This window comes from Lonchura striata, chromosome 3 (genome assembly GCF_046129695.1).
Source record: "Lonchura striata isolate bLonStr1 chromosome 3, bLonStr1.mat, whole genome shotgun sequence".
NCBI lineage: Eukaryota > Metazoa > Chordata > Aves > Passeriformes > Estrildidae > Lonchura > Lonchura striata.
Window position 1 is genome coordinate 57,139,542 of NC_134605.1, and position 22,023 is coordinate 57,161,564.

Genomic DNA, 22,023 nt, shown 5'->3' on the forward strand with positions numbered 1-22,023 from the left:
CAAAATTATTATCACATATTGATTAATGTTTTCCATGACCAAACTTTAAAAACCAAATGCAAATGAGTGGGACATTTTCATCTAGACACCCTGATTTTCCTTTTGAACACATATTCACACTTAAAAAATGTCATCTATTGTTGTTTACACCATAGTATAAATCAGCCATTACTTTGGCAATGTTAAAATTACATATTTAAAGGGATAATATTAAAGCTAATATTAGCATAGTAATTCTAAAAAAATGGGTAAAAAACCACATTACCTTGTAAAATGAGAATCAATTTCTATCCTGCTTTGCAAGAAACACATATACTATATAAGTTCTTAGTAAGCCCTTTACAGGGCAGGAGTGTGCATATAAAAATATCACAAAAATCACAAAAGATAAGCAAAATTGTTAAAAGAGCAGTGTTGTTGCACAGAGGCAGTGCTTTGCCAAGAGGCAGGCACACAATCCCAACAAAACTGAAAACTTGATTAAATATCAATACAAAAAAATAATCAAAAAAGGATTCTATCCACTAGGAAACTTTGCTATCTAATGCCTAAACAAGCTGCAGAAGAAAGAAAAGCTGGCCTATGTCTCTGATTTTAGCATCACATCCTGGGTCCAAGAGCAGAGGACCTACATCACAAAACCTTAGTCTCTGACTTAAAAATATTTTAAACCAGGTATTTATCAAAACTTCAATGGCTTCTTGCAGTGTTGCAGACAGAGGTAATATTAAATCAAGCAGGACATGATCCAGGCAGGACCATAGCATTACTCAGACCCTCAGTTTTCTGATACTTCCTAGATCTATGCTACTAGTAAAGCAGATTTTACTACTAGGTACTACCCCATACTCATGGCCACATGTTTTTCCCAACTTCCTTCTACCCAACAACACTGTGTTTGGCCAAAATCAGATGGCTGTGCAGAAGAGGAATCATGGAAACAGCTCAGCAGCCTTAGCCACCTAAGCACTAAGCAAAAACCACTTGGAGGAAAAGGCTGCAGGCCAGAAGGAAAACATACCACAAAATGGATCCTATTTGTAGCCTGCTAGCAAGAGCCATGCTGCCCGAACTAGCCAAGCACTTGTAAACTAAGGAAGTTAGGCAGCAGATGTACATTAGAATAGACATTATAAAATGCTTCCCAGAGCTTATTCTGCTAATTATACAGGTAACAATAATATGTACCAATTCACCTTTTGCCTGATTTTTTTTCCTATTATTTTTTCTCCATTATTTATTTTATTTATTAATTTATCCAGCATGTATAGCAACTGGATAAATTAGCAGCAGTATACCCTGAATGCCTTGTGGTTCAAAGAATGACCTGCTATCCACATAACAGGTGGCCAAGAATGATGAATTTTAGTCAGGGCAGTTCATTGCAGCTCTTTTCAATTATTTAAAGTACTGTTATGCTCTGCAAAGGCAATATACATTTGCATACTATGTATACTTTGCTATCTTGCTCTGGTTCCTTTGGCTATAGGAGTCCAAGGGATTGAAACCTAAAAATGCTTGCACTGTCCACCCTACAGATTCACTACATGCAAACCCAGAAACCTAAATAAAAAAAAGAAAATTTCTGTTAGCATGTCTTTCTACTTTCTCTTTTTACTGGTTGTTGGTGGGGTTTTCTATACAGACATCTGAAGCTGGAAAAACCTCACACAGACCAAAGCACGGACAGGTCTGACAGACCTGCCCCTACCTGGGGCAATGCTCATTAAGGCGCAGCACAGTCCTGCCACTGACCTACAGCCTAAGCCAGGGTCTTTCTGAGGACAACGCAGGCTTGGAGACACAGCCTCCTCTGCTCCCTTCACCAGCATGAACAGAAAGCTCCTGTGCTCCATGTGCTTCCTCCTCACCTTTTCCATTTTGTTTTATATTCCTCAGCACCTTGCATGTTAGACTGCCACTTGTCAGCAGCAGCAAAGCTCTGCCCTTGTGGGAAATGGCCGTGCCAGGCCTTGCAGGTGGGCTTCAGAGGACACACCTACATGTTGAAGGACATGCTTGGAGAGCACTAACTCTCCAAGGAGCCATCAAAGGAAAAGGACATGGAGAGGACCTCCCAGCAGTGGCAGTCAGCCACCCTCCAAGTGGGAGCAGCCAAGGTAACCCATCTGCTTTACATAGTCTGACACTAGATGCAGTTTGATTGATTTCTTTCCTCTCCAGTCTCCCTGCAGAAGAGTGGAGTCTCTGAGCTGGCAGGAGGCAGCACCATCCTCTCCCTGGGCGGATGGTGGAGGATCCATAGCGAGCTCACCTGTGCTTCCTGCCAGCTTCCTGGGAAGTGCCAATTGACACGTGCAGCTGGCTCACACGCAGCCGCGGGTAGTGGCAGTAAAGCGTGACACAGTAAGACGATACTCTGCTGACTGACTGCATGTAGCAAGGGCAAAGATTGATGGTGGGAGCACTCGTGAGAACATGGTATGAGGAAAGACTAAAAATAGAGAAAGCACATGTAAGTTTTATTTCCACTGTTTAACATTGCAGAGTAAGGTGATCATGACACATATCTCCCTACACTTCACACAGCTAGGGGTTTGTAAATAAGTTAACAGTGTTAACTTAAATTTTACCTAGAGAAGTGAATTTAAAAAAAAAAAAAAGTATTTATTTCTATGTAGCTATTCCTGAGAGACAGATTTTTGATAATCAACTTCCTCACCTATATTATAGATGGTAAAACACTGTCCCATTTGCAGCTATTAAGGCCTGGAAGTAGTGACCCCTAGTAGGTTCCCTTGGCTTCATCCACACTCATGGAAAGCTGTAGAGGGAGTTATGTGTCAGCCAAAATTAGCACTGAGGGATTCCTGAGTCCTAACACCATGTTTTGCACCTTGAAAACACTCTTTCTTTGGTTTAGGCTGCCTTTGAACAGTTGCGCATATGAGCACAGGCATATTTGTATACAAAGTTGGAAATTTCTAGGGCACATCAATGTCAGCAATTTAACAGTCAGGAGAACTTGTCACAGGACTTCAAACTGTCAGAGCACAGCTAATCTCAGGAAATTAAGTAAAGAATTTGCCCTGGAAAACTCCCTCAGTGGGAGGTCCCTCAACACTCTGTTGCACGGAATCCATTCATAGGGGCCCTGGGCAAGGACAACTGCCTCACCAGGGTGCATGGGCGGGAGACAGCAGAAAACAGCTTCCTCCTGCTTTACAGCCTGAGCCTTTAAAGCAAGCTCTGCACATCCTCTTGCCCCTGCTCCAGTGTTAGAGGATGCCTGTATCAATTTCCAGCTATCTCACAGTTCTTCTAGGAGTCACATGTTCTGCAATGTCTACTCCACCAGTCGAGGGTCTTATGTCCTTTCTTTTTGCCCAGTGTATGCTTTCTTCTTATGTCCCATGAGACATTTCAGCATGAATGCTGTGCCTACAAAGCTCTCTGGGAGGGTCAAAACCTGACACCAGCTGATCCATCATTGAATTGTCAGCCTGCCTGGATGGACTGCTCTCATGGATTTTTGCCTTCTTTGTCATAGTGAATTTTTGCTCTAATGAAACACAGTCAGAGTTCAATAATATTCCTTTGTTCAACTGCAGGAATTCCATGCTAAAATCTCCCATCTTAAAAAGACACCTTGGAAGACAGGCTGTCAATTAAATCAAACTGTAATTTGACAGAGATGCCTTAAAGCACTCAAATTGAAACTGGTTGATGGATTGTACACAGACAAGTCCTGTAAATGGTCCAACATCTGTAAAGTTGATTATGGGTAAATCACTGGGAACAGAAACTCATGTGAAGCCCTACTTAGACACTTCAGCACACTAACTTATTGAAGTTGAAACCCACTGATTAAATCCATGTCCCACATTTATCTTCATTTATCTGCCAGCACCACTGCCACATCGCAGCTACAGGATTTTTTCCCAGAAGCTGGCACTCAGAATTGTTGCTCAGAGGTGTGGTAAGAAGCAAGTTCAGAGCACAGGTGGAGATCACGGGATTACAAATGCTATCAGTAGTTTACTGACATGTCATTAAGGAGTAATGTGATGCCCTCATCTAATGTCTTTCTAAAGCTAAAAGGAAACACAGATGAAATAAGCTACAGTAATGAAAACAGCCAAATGAAAATAATTAATAGTAATTAGGATGAAAATTAATTTGAGGTTGCTAAGCAGATGAAGTGCTGTAAAGATTTCTAGATCTAAATCATTTGTATCAATCATCATAATTCAATAATCTCAATATCACTCAAAAAAGTACCAGCTAGAAGTGTTTAGTAATTTTAATATTTTTTAAATTAAACTTCATCTATAAATTATTTTTTACAACATACTTTAGTTTGTCTGATTACAACCTTATTGAACCATAATCAAACAAAACTTTGAGAATTATTAATGCATATTAGGTCTTCCAAGATACCAATCACACAGGAAAAGAACCTGAGCCTTGTGGTGTAGACCCTTGCCCTATTAAATAAACTTTCCTCAATTTGTAAGGCAAATGGATGATAACATTTTTTAAAAGAGAACTCAATATGCTTACAAGTTAAATGAGACATTCCAGATGAGAAATGTTTATTTTAAAACACAAGAAGGGAATCTGAAAGAGTCTGATTTTCAAAGAATGAAAATGCAAACCCAGCAAAATGGAGAAAATCTGCACACATCCTAAACACACATTTATCTTAACCTTAGTAACCACATGATTACCAGAGACTTCTGGATGGCTTTTCTTATGAATATATGAAGAACAATGAAATAGAAGTTTATAGAGGGTGGTTTGTAAGGAAAAACTTTGTTAAAGTGTCTTATCTGCAAAATAGTCTGCTCATGAAACCAGGAAAAATAACAGCTACCTCCACATCTTAATTTGCTGGACTGGTAAGAGCAAAAAAGAGAGAGACTACTATGTGGTTTGTTAAGCATTCAGACTTAAAGGTCATGGATTACTAGAGCACTGTTCACTGACAAGTAATATTTAATATCAGTGATATAACAACTTTAAAAGCAGTCAAATATTTTCATGGAGCAAAATTGAAATGGGTATATACACAAATGAAATTCCAGAAACTATAGCCTGGCTGAAAATGCAGAAATGTCTTTGCCTTTAAGATATCACCTCCACATGATGAAATTTCATTCTACAAAAAAATATAACCGCACTTAACCATTGTAATGTTTACTGAAAATTTTGCAGCATAAGCTATACTTCCTATCCTTGCCTCTCAGCTCTCAGACCTCTTCTTCACAGTTTTCCTGCCTACTATATAAACTTTTGTAAAGCTGCTGCTGCTGCTCTGTTCTGTGGAACTCCTTATCCACAGCCAGTAAGCAACAACAAGACAGAGGGCAGAGGTGAAGAGACGTCTCTTTTGTTACTTCCTGAATCCCAAAAGGGCTCAATGCATCCCCCGAGGCAGGGATACAACGTCCTGCTCCAGCCTCAGTGCAGTCACAGGAAGGACGTTTCAATCCTGGAGTCTCCTGGCCGCCACCAGCACTCCTAAATGGCACACTCCATATTTAAATTGCATCTTCCCCTTGCCTCCCCGCTCCCAAAAGAATAAAGCTTTCTGGAACAGAAGATGAACTTTCATCCTTTAATCTATATTCATTCACATTCAGCAAGTGGGTAGGAGGTTGCAGACAGCACGGTCTAATGATTTATGCCCTGCTGCCAGAAAAGGGAGGACAAGAGCAACAGCAGCCAGACTTTTCAGCAATTCTGTGGCTCCCTGGAAGAGCAACAGCCCTCCCTGCTGCTTCTCTCCCACCCACAGCTTAAGAAAGGCTCACTGTACATTTATAGACAGCTCATTTATTACTGCAGTGTAACTCACCCTTCTGTGCTGTGCAAACACAGAGCTGACCTTAAAACAAACCCAGAGCTATGGCTATACATTTGTGCTGTCTTAATGTTTGCAGTCCCAGTCAACCAGTGAAGCTCTGCAATCACCTGACAAAGACAGCCTCTGTCCCAGCAAGTTCCTACAATGTAGCTGTAAGGTAAGAACTGGATGCAAAGTACAGATGAAGGAAACAGAAGGCAACAATCACATTTTATTCAGTGTCTTTCAAGTGCTTGGGAACATGCTGAATGAAATAAATTTATGAATGTTGCCAGCAGAAATAAGACTGAAGTAATGGTGATGCAGGTAAGAAAAACCATGCATCAGTATATATAACCCTGGCTTTGCATATTTCCTGTGAAGTTAGTTTACAAACAGTTCCCTCTTCATGCCACAGCATAAGCAGATGCTTACACCATACAAGTTATTAGGTTACTTTTGGTTGTTTCACAACACATGCTATTCCTATTGTACAGCTATAAAACCTCTTTTTCCAAAACCCAGAACCTTTCTCATCCTGCCCAGAAGCAAAACAAGTTTTGGGTTTTGCTTCTGCTTTTGTTAGGCATCATTAAAGGGCACATATGATGAGGAGTTTATAGCATATGTAGCTGTCAAAACACTTTTGTTCAAGATCTTGGAGTTCCAGAAACAACTGTATCTAAAACTATTTAAGACACAAACACAAAACCCAGTTTGTGTATACTTCCACTACTTTCGGTTGCCTAAGGATGTTTAATATGGTTCACGTACAGGAAGGAAGAAGTCTGCAGGGAAAACTGAGCTATCCCTGAAGTGCATTAGAAGAAAGAAGTCTGATTTACTTTAGGTATTTATTTAAGGATAGACAGAATAGCTATTTACACCTGTTTGGTAACTTACCCTGTGGTGTTCCTAACTACCTCCTTTCTCAGCAGTCTGCACTGGTCCTGATTCATAAACAGCAACTCCAGAAACAAAACACAACACTACTGTTCTCTAATAAACCTACTTACAAATTCATTAAAAATAATTAAGTGGAACATTTTTCTGCTCTGATTTATATTGCTGTAATTCTGTTTAAACTCCACACATTTCAAGAAGGCCTCTTGGACATGTACTGAGATTCTTCAGTTTCAGCTGTCATATCTCAGTATTACTGGAAAAAACTTCCCTTATTTTTAAGCTGAACTTTCCCTTAAGGAGGTCAGTCAGAATTTGACACTGCTCTTTCTTCATGGAGGAAAGAAAAGCAGTGAGAAAGTTCAGCTCAAAAATTTAACAAATACTAATCACAGTTAAACTTATCACTGTTGCATAATCATACTACATTTATACAAAACATAATATTTGTTTTTCACATAATTTAAATTGTTTATCCAAATTTTCACATGCAATTTATGTCAGCAATACGAAGATATCTTTCTCAGGTATGCAGGTTAGCAGGCATAGACAAAGAGGTCACATGTCAAAATTAACTATAATATGGGAACAAGCATTATGGGATGCCTTAGCTATACTGGAATTCCCAGATTTTGAATCTACAAATAATTAACTTTCAGAGCAGCACTATTCAGAAAACTCGGAGCACAAGCAGCTATGCTTTTACTAACACATCACAAGTGACAATGTGCACACTGCAATCTTCAGAATGGTCTTTTTAACTAACTGCTTTAAACACAGGAGACATCTTCTAGCTGCAGCACTGGGAGACAGGAAACAGGGAACAATAACATTCCAACACACTTCCTCTCAGAAGGGCTTCCCTTCATCACTGATGCCCCAACACGTATCTACCTCAAACATCCAACATTTCCCCTTGCAAGGCTTGTCCCCACCCCACAAGGGGTATATAGCTTCAACAGACATGTTCTCCTCAGATGAAGCTTTCCATGCTAGAAACCTGCCTCCCTGATGAGTTGTTCTAGGATATTTCAGCAAAGCCATTCCCCTGAGGCTTTTTGAGAAAGAATGCCTTTTTTTGCTCATGTTGAAAAATTTTGGTGACCTTTCCCCTGAGAAGACAAGCACCCCCAGGCTGACTAGCAGGGACATGAACCACATCCTCATGTCTCAGGGAGAGACAGCAGCAGATTCAAGCATAATGGAGACTTTGTTTCTCAGAGTAATGCTTTTGCTGCTTTAATGTAAATTCCCCTATTTTTGACCATACTGGGGTGGGGTGAAGAGACACCCTCCAAATTCATGTATCCTCAATAGGAACTTCTAGCAGTGGTCCTTTGCAAGGTTCAGCTTAGGCTTCACAAGGCCCTAACCCACAACTGCCATTCTCAGGTGCTGCCAGTGACATCTGGCTCAGATCTGATCCTCTGAGGCAAGAGCATGGAAAAGATTGTTCCCATGTCTCAGTGACTCTCTGCAAGCCATAAACAGTATAGAAAAGCATGCTGTGCAATTTCAGGGCAGAGGAGACATAAAGGAGTACTACAGGAAGATGGGAAGGACAAAATGGGAACCAAAGAAAGCCTGGTGGACATCCCTTTTAACTTCTGTGCACTTAAGAGGGCAGAAAAATTAAGAATGGTGATGAAAATGTTGTCAGGCCTGCTGAGAGAACTATTGCGAGAGCTCTGGAATCAGCAGAAATGAAGAACATGAGAAAGATTAATACTAAAAAGCAAAAGATCACCTAAGGAAATGAGACAACATACTGATGTGATGCAGATGGGATTTACTGAGAGAAGACTTAGGACAGATAGGCAGCAAGATTATAAGCAGGAGATTGTGCAGAGGGGAATGGGACTTTTTCAAATGAGGAGACTTAGGTATAAAAGGAGGGGGCTAGGGACAAAAAAACTTTCTCCTCTCCAGAAAAGATCTGGAGAGGAGAAAGGACAAAGACTTCAACTAGTTCAGTGGAGACGGTTTAAAAAAAAAAAAGTCACATTTGGAATTAAAGTGTAGAGGAATTCATTAACATAAATGAAGTCTCCCAGATTTCAGATGGAGTTCAAGATTTCTGAAGTTCAACCTCTGTTTACATCAAATACATGTGAAACACACTGACAATGCACACTTCAGTCCCCTCTAGTTTTTCTATAGACACCAATGACCTTTTACTTATATTTTTATACTGATAGGGGTGCAGATGCAAGTATTGTAACAGTGCATTTGCATTATTCTTTCATTTTGCAAAGGTAAAACAGAAATGTCAATGTCTTTCTACAGTTACAAGCATTTATAAAAATTATGAATGGGAGCTTCTGACTCCTATGAACTGCAAGGGCAAAACAGATTTTTTTATAACTTCAGGAACATCATTTTATTCGGGGGAGGAAAAAAAATCACTTCAGTAAGTGACTCTAATTGAAATTTAGGTCTATTCTAACTACATTGCTACTTGAAAAAGTCAGACTAGATCCTGAAGAGGAAAAGGTCAGTGAGTTCTGCCCTGGCCAGTACACCTGTTAGCATGACACAAGCAGGAAGCAGAGGTATCCAATTTCTCATCACAAACTTGCCCAAAACAAGCTTCAAGCTGCACTCATTCAAAATTGTAATTATCCTTAACAGATCATCTGATAAAACATACCAAATGGTGGAAAAGTTCACTCTATCCTTGTTGCAGTGCTTGCCTGTGCAAGAATCACAGCAGCATGCCTCAAGACAATCCTAACCCCACTGTCCTTCCAAGTCATGGGCAAAATGGCCGTACTGGCTAGGAAAGCAGTTGTTTTTTAATGCTTATCCTGGAGCAAAGGTTCCTAATAGCACCTGTACCTCATCCTAAACCTGCCAAATACTTCTTGCCAGCAGTTGGGAAGAAAACTGGAAAACCTCAGCAGCTCTCCAGGATCATTAAAAAATCACATTAAGCACCTCCCATGAAGTCAATTTCTGCTTCTATCTATCAGCTTGGCACTGTTAAGATCACCCAGATACTCAAAAGGCAACAGAAGTTATGATTTTTTACTTTATTTATTCACTTACCAATGCCCTAACAGCATTAGGTCAATACAAGCATAAAAAGGATGAAATGCTATTTGTCCCATTCCTTCATATTATTTTACTTCAGGCATGATATCTCCATATTCTAAGGACAACATAGGTTGGAAAGGACACTGCCCCAAATACGGTGCTAGCCTAACTCTTAGTGAACTGACTTTTGATATTATGACTAGTACCAGGATCCTATATGAATTTCACAATCATCCATGTTATTAGGTCATTTGTGCTCAGCTAGCCCTGGAAACCAGTTCCTGGCACACTAAAGACAAGAAGGTAATCAAGAACAGTCATCAGGTATTCACCAAGGGAAAGTTGACCAGTCTGATAACCTTTTGACCATGAAATGACTGGCTTGGTAGATGAATGGAAAGCAGTGGATATTGTCTACCTCAACTTCAGGAAGGCTTTTAACTGCCTTAAGATCCTCATGCACATGCTGAAAGACTAGGAGTTGGATAAGTAGACAGTAAGTTTGACTGAGAACTGCTGAACCAACAGGACCTGAGGGTGGTGATCACAGGCACATAATCTAGTTGGAGGCTAGTGGCATACCTTAGGGGCTTTCTCAAGTTGTACAGTTTACAGCAGAGGAGGATGAGTGAGGGCTAAGGCTTCCAAAACCATGGTGGCCATGCCTAGTGAGTGGTTACTATGCACAGAAACTGACTTGGTTTTACAACATCTGACAACTTTACACAGTCCAAAATGAAACTCGGGCAACAGTTGAATGTAGTGACAGCACCAGCTACGGAAACCAATGAAATCTTGCAGAAACAGCAACCTTTCTCAGAACTTTGCAGGGTGGGGTACCAGTGTTTTAATCATAACATGCATTTAAGTTATCAAAGCCTTCACATTTTTCCCCTGCTATTATGGGACCATGCAGGTTAGAGCTGAAGGTGAGGAGAGTGTCTCCAGCTGGCTGATATTTCCTGTCTCAGGTGACCACATATACCTACCTGGACCTCTAGGTTCTACAAACAGCACACTAAGCACTTCTTTGTGTTAAACATGTAGGCTACAAATAATAGCCAAGGGAATCAATTGTCATCTTTAAAAATGCAAAGCAGAATGATGCTGATGGCACAGACACAAGTACAGAGTGAAAAGAACAATCCACAGAAGGACTCATCCATATTTTGCCCTGTACTAGAAAGAGGAAATGAAAGGTGCTGTTAGGCTAAGGATCAGACAAAAACTCTACTGCTGCTAACAAATGCTACATCCATTCAGAATAAATATTAAAGAAAACATAATTCCTTCACATTACAGCCAAACAATAGTATTTTCCAGCAGATACATATGCCATATTCAACACCACAAGCCAAGGACAGAGAGAGAACAGACTGCAGCTGTGAGCTGTATGAAAAGGACAGGGAAAAAAGCAGGAAATAATTTGCCGGGCTAGGACTCTGGGAGGGCCAGGAAAAATCAGTAAGACCCTTTAGATAAAGCATATAAAGAGGTTAAATCTGTCTTGCTTCTTGTTATACATTCTAGGACACAGAGTAATTTTTTTTTGTAAATATAAAAAATCCTATTTTTTTTTACTACAAAGCATTTATCACTCTTTGTTCATTACTGCTGTCAGCTGTAGGATGTTTCTGTTATTTCTTCATGAACAACAGTAACATCTTAGATTTATCAAATAAAATAAAAACTAGAAATACATCTGAACAATGAAGTTACACTAAAAAGACCAACAAATGCCAGTCCCCATCATCAGATTCATCTATACCACTGTGAAAGCAAACAATGTAGAAAATGACATTATGGAGCAGTTAACACTGTCTTAACCAAGCCCCTACCTTGACAATGCTTTTTAGATCCTGCACATACATCCTCTCTGTCTCCAGAATCTCTTGGACAACTCTGTCTACGTAGAGGAGCTTTGGACTGGTGGGCTCTGTGGTCAGAGACATCGCACAGTTTTTGCTTGCTCCTTTTGGTTCTGCTTTCCTTGGCATGCTTGGCCTTTTCTCAAGGTTTCCCTCAGGATCCTCTTGCTCCACAGAAGAGTTTTTGCGTGTCTTGCTGCTGGAAAATTGCCTGGCTGGGACCAGTTCTAGCTTGATGGCACCTGTTTCTTTATCCTGGTTAAACAAACCCAAGTGGCTGTTTGAAACCAAGGTCATTCTGCTTCCAAAGGAGCAGTGGCTGTCCCTGGAGGATGCAGAGGAGGAAGTGGAACTAAAGCTGACAGGACGGTCACTGTCTGACAGGTCCATGGTGTTTTTCTCACAGTAGCGGAAAGATCTGCTCTCCTTGTGCAAATCTTCCTCCTTCTTCTTGGATTCAAGGCCCTCTGTCACAGCTGGTACAACATCAAGAGGTAAGTGGAAGTCATCTAAACAAACAAACAAACAAACAGAAGAATTTGGTTTATTGTTGCTGCTCCATGTAACGCAAAATTTGACGGCAGATACTTCTAAAGCTTTTTGCTTAGAAAGCAGCCAAAACTCTATTTAAACCAAAAGACAACCAGAACAACTTGGTTTGGGGGGCACTGTAACTCTAATGATTTTTAAGTTGTGGAGATCCCCCAACAAGGGCTACAACACCACATTCCTCCTGCTTACACTTCTGTCTCTGGCACATCCTTTTTCTGCCAGTGTGCTGGGGTTGCTGCTAGCACATCCACTGCTCAGGCTCAAAACAACTCAAAACATTTTCCCTAAGGTTATAAAAGATCCTCACCACTTTACTGGGAGCAGTCTCTGCTATCTCCCAGCTGAGCCCTCACCCTGGTTTGGGAGGTTTGAAAGCCTCAAGAAACACAGTGATACTAGAAAGTGTCTTACATTTTGAATACCATAATGCCAACAGTCTTAAAAAAACTAAAAGCAGTTATCAATTACCAGCTCTGTGGCTTGTACAAAAATACTAAAAGCAGAACAATTTCCCAAAGAAAATAATGTTGTTTCTGAAGAAAGAGTCCCCATTGGAAAGAGTGCTGCCAAATAATTCAGTTTTCTACTGGGAAAAAATAAGTAATTCTAAAACTGTTGTGCTCAAGCCAAAATATTACCCCCTACTGAACTGACCCAAAGCTGTTTTTCAGATCAGTGCAACAACAAAATAAGATGTCTGTCTTCCTGTTGAAATTTCAATTCTGCTTTATTTTCCTTGCCAAACTGCCCTGCAGGACACTGTCCATGATGCAATGTAGATTTGTCACTGGCCAAGCTGTGTGTAATGAAGCATAAGAATCTGCAAAAGTAGCTGCAGGTAAATTCAATACTTCAAAGCTTTGTTTCCGTAAGAAGTGTCCTCCCAAAAAAAAAATCTTGCCACAAACTCATGGAATTTCATAATGCCTGTCCTGTGATAAAAGGGAAACTTGTGACAATTCAGGAAGAAAAGCAACACTGAAGCTACCCACAGCATGGTAACTTAGTCCTTATTTTAGTCCAGTGACAACTTTTCAAAAATTCATAACAGTAATTACAGCTCTTGACAACAGTTTCAGTAAAGAAACCATAAAGCTGCAAATCAAACCCGCCCAACCTTTAAGGTGGCCCTTCTTGAACTGAGTCAGACTTGCTATGTAATTACAAGCAGAAACCTCCTGGACACAGCTCCTGCAGCTGTCAGAGCAGGGGGAGGATTTCTTCCAAAGCTGAATGCAACTCTCCCATTTTCCAAAATAAATCCAAAGCAAACAGGAATAAAATACCAGAGGAGAATGTTTTGATTTATTTGGCCTATCTTCAATGCATAAGATTTCATTTGGATGTAATTACTAGTACTATTTCAGTCATGATGGGATTAGCTTTCAATTAAGGAGAAGTATTACCCTCAAGGTGATGCACAGAATTAACACTGAGAGTAATTTGCTCATTACAAGGGTTAGAAAGTGGCCATTAGATTAAAAATCTAATTCAGCAGGTCTGTACCTCTAGTTTTATCTTGTAGTCTGCAAATCTATAGCCTTTCTTAATGCCAGGTTCTTCTAGTTTTGAAGCATAGAAGCATATTTTCTTACCCTTTTTGAATAAACCACATCAAGTACCAATTCCAAAATAAGATATAAAGCAATAAAATAGGGGGGAAAATTAAAACAGAAAAATGCAGTGAAATTCTCTTGTTTCTATGTGGGTACAGAAAGTGATGTGTGCCTTGCTACTACTGGAGATAAGAAAGTATATATTTTTGATAAGAAAGAATGTATTTTTCTTATCAGCTTTAGATCATTTTTCACATTCAAGTTAGAAAGCACAACATTGCTGAATGAAAAATGCACAGGATAAACAAGATAACACGGGTAGCACTTCCGCTAACTTACTCCAAGGTATTTTACTAAAATTACATGACAAAGAAACACCTGATTAGCTACATTTAGGAGGGAAGTAAAGGATTCTTATTAAATTCTATTAGCTCACATGCTTTACTTCCTGTTTCACTGACATACGGTCTGCCTCTCAGGTAATAATGCAAAGGCATTAATAGTAGTATTTGCTTCACAAAAATTTTCATTAATATAAAAAATAGAAACAAAATACAGTTCATATCAATGACATTGGAATCAGAAAAAATGTTAAAAGTAGTTTTTCATAGGACACACTTGTAGCCAGAAGCATTAGAACCTAACATGTTTTAGAAAACCAAAGTAAACTCACATATTTTCTTATTTAATGACAGTATCACTGCTTATTAAAAAAGCTGAGGATTAGTTGGAATTGCTAAAATGGTTTTGCTCTTTAGCACTTGTATTCCCAGTGACCTTGGCAAACCCCAGACAACTGCAATGCATGGCTAATTAATTGCATGCAACATGGTTGACTCCAGTTCCTCTATTTTTTATAGAAATTGCTATTCTTGTATGCTTCTACATAAATTACACCAAACTAGGTATTTGCTGCTTGGTCTGATGTGCCCTCAGAGCCTCATCCTGACTATAAATCTGAAAATTTATTTTTTGCTTCATTTTTCTCCTTTCCCAGGTGGATGTAAATTGTCATTTGACTTTTGTGTGGAGAGTTCTGTTACAATTTTGTCCATTGTGTCTCCAAACAGTAAAATACATTTCTCAGGGTGCACTCTGATGACTCAGAAGCAGTGTTCCTGCAGAGCAGCAGGTAGGCACCTAGGCAGCTGGCACACTTGTAAGAAAGGCAGGGCAGAGAGGACTGGGGATTTCAGCATGGCATGGAACCAAGGAAGCAGTTCCTCTCCTCTGCTGGCTAGTCCTAAACCAAACACTGCTTGTGGAAATCAGGGCTTGGGGGCATGCCCTGGCTCTGCCCAGCTCTCAGTTCCTGCCTCAGGTATTGGTAGCTGTGAAAAATCTATAGCCCTTCCCAATAACACAGGACCTGTAAATCTTGCAAGGCTTCAAAAGTTTGTCTGAGCATTGCACTTGGCACTGGGTGAGGCCACACCTCAAATCCTGTGTTCAGTTTTGGGCCCCTCACTGAAAGAAAGACACTAAGGTGCTGGAGTGTGTCCAGAGAAGGGCAACAGAACTGGGAAGGGTGTGGAGCACAAATCTTATGAGGAGCAAGTGAAAGAGCTGAGGGCATTCAGTTCAGACACAAGGAGGTTCTATGGGAGACCTTATTGCTCTCTATAACTACCTACCTAAAAGGAGGTTGTAGCCAGGTGGGGGTTAGCTTTTTCTCTCAAATAACACATGATAGGACAAGAGGAAACAGCCTCAAGTTGCACCAGGGGAGGTTTAGATTGGATATTGGGAAATATTTCTTTACCAAATGGTTTATCAAGCACTGGAACAGGCCACATAGGGAAATGGTGGAGGTATTTAAAGGATGTGTAGATGTGGCACTTGGTGACACGGTTTAGTGGTGGACTTGGCACAACCACTGGGCTAACAGCTGGACTTGATCATCTTAGAACACTTAGGCAGGAAAATAACCTCTTCAATTACCCTCACTGTTAAAATTAGGAAGTCAAAATTCTGTTAAAATTCTGCAGTCACAAGAGCATCAGGACAGAGAGCAGTTGAATAGAGTTCACTGCCACAGTCACATGCCCATTCTCTTTTCTCTTGTCAGGATCTGTATTTGGCTTTGCAGAACTCCAAAGAGTACTTTTACTCTGCTGTTGTACCACAAAGTAACTTCTCTCTCCCACCAGCTACCTAAGGTCTGTAGCAAATGCCTGACAAGAAATTAAAAAATGAACTAATGACAGTGAAGAGAGAGTAAACACCCTCCCTCAGGATTACTGTCTATGAATCATAACTGACCCAGTGCCTTTGCAAACCCTGTAACCTCTTGCAAATTTCTGTTTTTCATGGAAACTTACTATAAAAAGCAAGTAATTTGTCCCATATCCCATGGGACTGATTTACAAGCCCACTCCACCCTATCCTTCCAGTTTCAGCAGCAGCACCAGTGGGCAGGTGCATTCATCAAAACGAGTCTGCAAACACTGTGTGAAATTGTAGGTACCCCCAGATCCTGCGGAGGCACACACTCTGAGCAACTCTTCTATACCCTGACCCATGTCTGGCCTGGTTCACTGCTTTTTTTGTTAGGCTTTCTTTTGGTTACTGAACCTTTTCAAGGATGAACCACAATAATATTGAGAACTTTTGTTAGTTGTGAATAACAGTATTTAACTCAGTCTGGGAAGAAAAAAAAAAAAAAAAAAAAAAAGAAATCTTCAATTTGCATACTTTAATTAAGGAATAACAGTAATTACTTGTTAGCTCAGCACTGAAAGGAGGATAATTACTACTTGTCCCTACTCACAAGGAAACATGCTGCCCAAACAAGGTCATTTCTTGTTTGTGCCTTTTCATTAATTCAGTTACTCTCTCCCCCTTCCCAGCCCCTGCAAATCTCCCTGCTCCTGTGTCACACACACACACGGGCATAGCACAACCCCAGAGCACTCCCCAGCAAGAACAATGACAGATGTCCACTCTACAGACATGCAAGGGCAAGGAATACTACTGTTTCATCCCAAAAGGCAACTCTAATATTAGTTACAAGGCTGAAGGCACGTGCAAAACAACCATCTTGGCATGTCTCGGGTTTTTATTGCGCAGACATAAATAAGTTCACACCAAAAATGCATAACCTTCTGCTATCACTTGCTTTTCTTTAACAAAAACCTCCTTTCTGTAATTATATTCATGGTAATGATAAATGGTTTTCCATTATCTCTGCAGCTTTGGCTGTGCTAGAACATTAGTATACAACGAGAGATAAAGTGCTTTATCTTTAAATGTAAAACTGACTTAAAGATCCCCAAGTCCCATCTAAATATATGTGTTTATTCCTCCAAGTTGTTTACTGCATATGAAATTTTATGACATAACTGCACAAGTAAAAACTCCAAAGTTAATTTATATTCATGATTAGAACTGTTGTTGCCTTTCTCCAGGCAAAAAAAAAAAAGCGAGCACTTTAGGTGTTATCTACAAAGTCAACATTACCAGAAATTACAGTCTTCACATCCTCTGGAGTTTAGCTACCAAAAAGCGATGAGACTACAAGAAATATCTTTCCTGTTTTTTTTTTTTTTTTCCCTGAGATATCTTCATATTTCAAATAAACCATTCATACTGTGGATACAATTAAGCAAACTAGTTCAGAACAATTTCTACATTCAGTATCAAATTCAAAATGCAACACTGGAATTCAAAAACAAAAATGCTTTACAGCTTCCTGACTGAGAAAGATTAAAATCCATCCAATTCCAATCCCAAATGATCTTAAATACACTCCCTATATCTTCTGCTCTGAATCCTGTCCAAGTGAAGGTCAGCAGATTTTAATCATTAATTTAATATATGAATACATATCAGTTCTAAAACTAACACCCTCTGTGAAAAATAGCACACCAGAGAGCTACAATATTTGCAGGATTAGATGTCTAGCCTGGACTGTCACAAACGATCCTCTGCCAAGTATTTTAACTGAACTTTGAGGAACAGAAATCCCATTTATTAGAAATCTCACAACAAGGGAAAAGAGTCACCAACTAATGTGCTTCTATCAGTCCAGTTACCGTCCCCCCACCCCCACTGCCCGCAGTATTTAAAGCAGAATAGCCTCTGTCACAATCAAGCACGCTAATACCCCAGAACATTATTGCAAGGGAAAATCCTCTGCGACAGTATCTCACCACTGAGGAATGTTTCTGGCTCCTCGAGCCCGGGCTGAACAAGTCCTCTCTCCTTTTCAGTCCTCCCCGAAGAGCCCACGAGCTACCTGTGCGGCAGAGGAGAGGCGCGGGCTCTGACTTCAGCTGTTCCCGAATTAGCTCATTGGGCACTCAGGTAAAACGAGAAGCTCTTACTAGTCTGTACAGCTCCTTCGCCAGAAATATTGCATGAGTCAGCTTTTATCTATCAAAACCCTAAACACAAAGGCTTTACAGAAACCTGATTCACAACTTTCTCATCGCCTTTTTCCCAGCGCACCGACAGCCTTCGGCATCACTACAAGCTTTAAATGACACATGACATCATGCAATTCAGGGACAGGACAATGGGCATCACTGTGGGTAACTTTAAAATGCACACTTCACTGAGCAACACCCACTAACTTCCATTTTTCCAGGCACAACACTGAGCAAACATCAGATAGAGCCCCCACTTCCACAGCATTTGTTTCTTTGATTTGTAGACAATATTGATTAGCATGTAAAGCAAATAAATCACTTACTGGTACTGTGAAATTTCTGTGTTTATGTTAGAAACTTCCATGAACTTGCAATATAATAGGACTATCCCAGGAAATATAAGCATTCTGGATCTTATTCTGCCCTAACATAAACAGGAACAAGCTTTTGCAGTGTGCTTGCAAAGATTCAGTGATTTGGGGTTTTCTTCAGGGCAAGAGAAGTGAATTTCAGAAGAAACTGTGAAAACCATACCATCAAGTGTTCTGTGCTAAATCACAACAAAGTAAAAGGAAAAGGAGAAAACAAAGGGGGGAAAAAAGAAAACAGAAAGGAGAGGAGGCAGTGAGAGGAGAAGCAGGAGGAAAGAAAAGATGAAAAACAGAAAACGAGAAAAAAGGATGTAGGCTGGTGCTAACCTGCTAACCCATGAGAAAGCTGACATCTCCTTTCCCTGCAGAGGGTGTGGTGGCATTTCCATCTTGGAGCTGGGAGGCAAAAGAAGACAGCAGAGTTCCCAGCTGCTGGCACCACTTTCCAGGTGTGCTCTCACAGCTGCACACTGAAATGTAGTCCCCAAATAGGCATTCTATCTTTAAAACTATGCTTGAAATCCACTACCTGTGTCCTTGCACGATAGCTTCATTCTGAGTATTCCTGAAGAGCACAGTCCTTGAACAATGCCTTACAGCAGGAAACTGGAGGTAGAAAAGGAAGCAAAGACAGCCTTGAAACCATTGGCAAAGCTGTGAAACACTTTGATCTGAACATCAGGGCTCTTGGGGTGAAAGTCCCTTTTACCCAGGCTAAAAGATCAGGTGTTTACAGCCTGCCATGCTGACATCACAGATCACCGAGATATGCTCTCTCCTGTATTCTCTGGATTCTCCTACAGCTTCTGAGGACTTTTTTAACACTTGCATATTTACATTAAAAGATATTTTTGCAAGATCTATGCAAAACACTTTAGAGTGAGCTACCACATATCTGTAAGTCCTGGACATACTCAAAGGCACAGAATGGCCAACACCGGTGCCAAAATTTTCAGTGCCTCTACCGTGCAGCACCCAGCTACTCAAATCACTTGAATATGGCAAATATACCATACATTTGCTATATTCCACATGCACACATATTTCTGTCAGGAGCTAATGATTTACTCCTCTGAATACAAGTAGTATCAGCAGCTTCATCATTTGAAGCTCCTGAACTCTGAAGTCTCAGTGACAAAAAGCATCCCACATCTGTTTCAGTGGGCGGGGTAAAAACAGGGGCTGCAGAACTGCAGTGTGAGCTTCAGCCACTGGTCTAAACTGGCACAGGGAACTCTCCTGTGGATGGAGGGAAGAGGGAAACAGAGCTGAGATCTTTACTTTGCTCAGTCTTGGTCTTTCATCTCTGCACACCCACACCTGACCTTACCTCTCCCATCCCCATATATAAGTCAGAAGAAGTTTCCCCCACACATAAGAATTTCCCCAAGAACAACCCTTCAACCTCCATCACTTTAAACATGCACAGATCTGAGAGGTGTCAGGGCAGAAGACTGGAAGCCAAAAAGCCTCCTGTTTTACTGATGTGCATCACAAATGCAGTACACAGATGTGTCAGAAAAATAATGGGTTGGCCCCACTCCTCATTTTCTGGTATTTCATGCATTTTGTTTATCTGCATTATATTTTAGGAGTTGCATACCTTTGTCTGCCCCATCTCCTGCTTCCTTCTACTGTATGTACAGTGGCTTAAGACCACATTTTTAGTGTATCAGGATTAAGATTTGAGAAGGGTGACCTGTTTTTATTTTGGAAAAAGGCTTTGATTTTTCTAAACTTGAACAGTAAGTGAAGTTTATAGAGGTTAAGAACAATGTTATTCTATAGTTCCCAGTTGGCTAAGAATTTACTGAAAAAGTAAAATTTTAAAAAATCACCCCAACTCAACCACAAGGTACATTCAGGCTAAAGGACACGCTGACATCTTCCCTGGAAGTGCAATGTAATGTATTAATAACTCTCTGCAATGCAGTAGCTATTTAATCTGTACACAGTGCTGCAGAGACACCTAACAAAAGGAACAAGCCATCACATGCTGCTGATGTACTGCAACACAAACAGAGGATATGGATCCAATCCTCCATTTATAAGCCTTTTAGAAGAATTGTTTTGCATCTCCTTGTCAATTTTGAAGGCTGGCTTCTCTCCTCTTTAAAAAGAAATTTAAAAAGGCACAGTTAAATTCTTTTCTATATCAGAGCAATGAAAATTCAGTGAAGATTTGTAGATGTGAATGCACACAGAGGAATAACACCCTAGATGACAAGGAGGGGAAATACCCTAGATGACAAGCAATGAAAGCTTTTACAACCTTTTCTTTGCTCATACTGGCATTTAGTGAAGAAGTGTAAGAAATGTGTTCAACATGATGCTGTTTCAACATTTCAGTACTTTTACACTCAAATTGTTCTGCCAGAATGAAAATCCACATGTAACCTTCCTTCCACCCCACACCACACAGGATCAGGCCTGGCTGCTGGCACCTCACTAGTGGTTTTCCATGCCACCCTGTATCACTGTAACAGTGCTCAGACACCACATTTGATTTTTACTTCTTCCCAGACTGATCTACTGCTCTGAGCAAGTGTCTTGTCAGGCCAACATGTAACACACCACTGTTTTCAACTTTATCTAAGCAACCTAAAGTTGCTACTGAAGTTCACAGCTTTTCAAAGCCCACTGCAGCAGGAGCACACAGAGGATCTTGGCTAGGCAGCGGACATAGCACACAACATTTGTTGCTTTACCAAGAACATTGGGAGATTTTTAAGACTAAAGATTGCTAACTGTATCTCACTTTAAAGCAGGTAAAATAAACTTTAGAGAATGAGACACAGTTTCAGAAGAAGGAAACAGTATCTGTTAATCATTCTTGTTAGCTCCAATGAAAAACTAGTATGACCTTAAAGAAGATACGTTTTTACAACTCACCTCTTTCACTTTCAATATAACTTGTAACTACAGTATCTAGCACAAATAGATTAGCTCTTTGAAACTTTTAAACTAGTTTTTTGTTTGCTTCTGCCTCCAAATTCTCTCCCAAGACTTACAAATCTTTCCAGTGAAAATCCTACATGAAGCAAAAACACATTTTATAAAAGCCGGTTGTCTGATATAACAGACAATGTTAGATGCCAAATAGAAGTGGGTTGCAGAAGCTTTAAATAATTGATGTTTTTCTTTAAATACAGCTAAACAGTCTCTCCCATTTGGTTTCGAACTAAAGCCACTTACTGGAACCTCCTCTGCACCTCAGGAAGCAACCAGAATTTTGAAACAGAACTGAAATAGTAACAGCAGGCTCCTCCTAACAGATGTTCACATTTACAATAAAATGAAAACTTTCTTCTTCTCTCTTGGATAAAAATATAAGTTGCAGAAAGCAGTGTTCATGTCTTGGGGAGAAGAACCCTTAAATTGTACACAGGTTGGAACTAAGACATATGGCTGGTCTGGCTGCACCACAGACTGGCTCTGGCATTTCATATCAGTTTTTTCTTGTGCTCACCCTCCTGAAAGGGAACATTAGGTCTTATTTTTAAGGTGGCATTAAAACAGTAAGCTAAGAGCTCTTTCAAAATCCTAGTTCAATAGGAA

The 22,023-nt window shown here is 40.2% G+C and overlaps 1 protein-coding gene across 6 annotated transcripts in view; it reads right to left on the reverse strand.

The window, feature by feature from the left end:
* The window catches only part of PLEKHG1 (pleckstrin homology and RhoGEF domain containing G1), a 122,122-nt gene that overhangs the window by 32,712 nt on the left and 67,387 nt on the right, over nt 1-22,023 (reverse strand). For 3 of the 6 annotated variants that reach the window (XM_021540616.3, XM_021540612.3, XM_021540619.3), the window contains one exon: nt 11,587-12,125. In XM_021540616.3, the coding sequence (XP_021396291.2) occupies nt 11,587-12,006 (420 nt within the window). In that variant the 5' untranslated portion in view covers nt 12,007-12,125. Of the gene's footprint in view, nt 1-11,586; nt 12,126-17,875; nt 18,156-18,792; nt 18,854-18,994; nt 19,165-22,023 lie in introns of those variants that run through there. The other 3 variants (XM_021540615.3, XM_021540620.3, XM_021540617.3) reach the window with 3 other exon arrangements.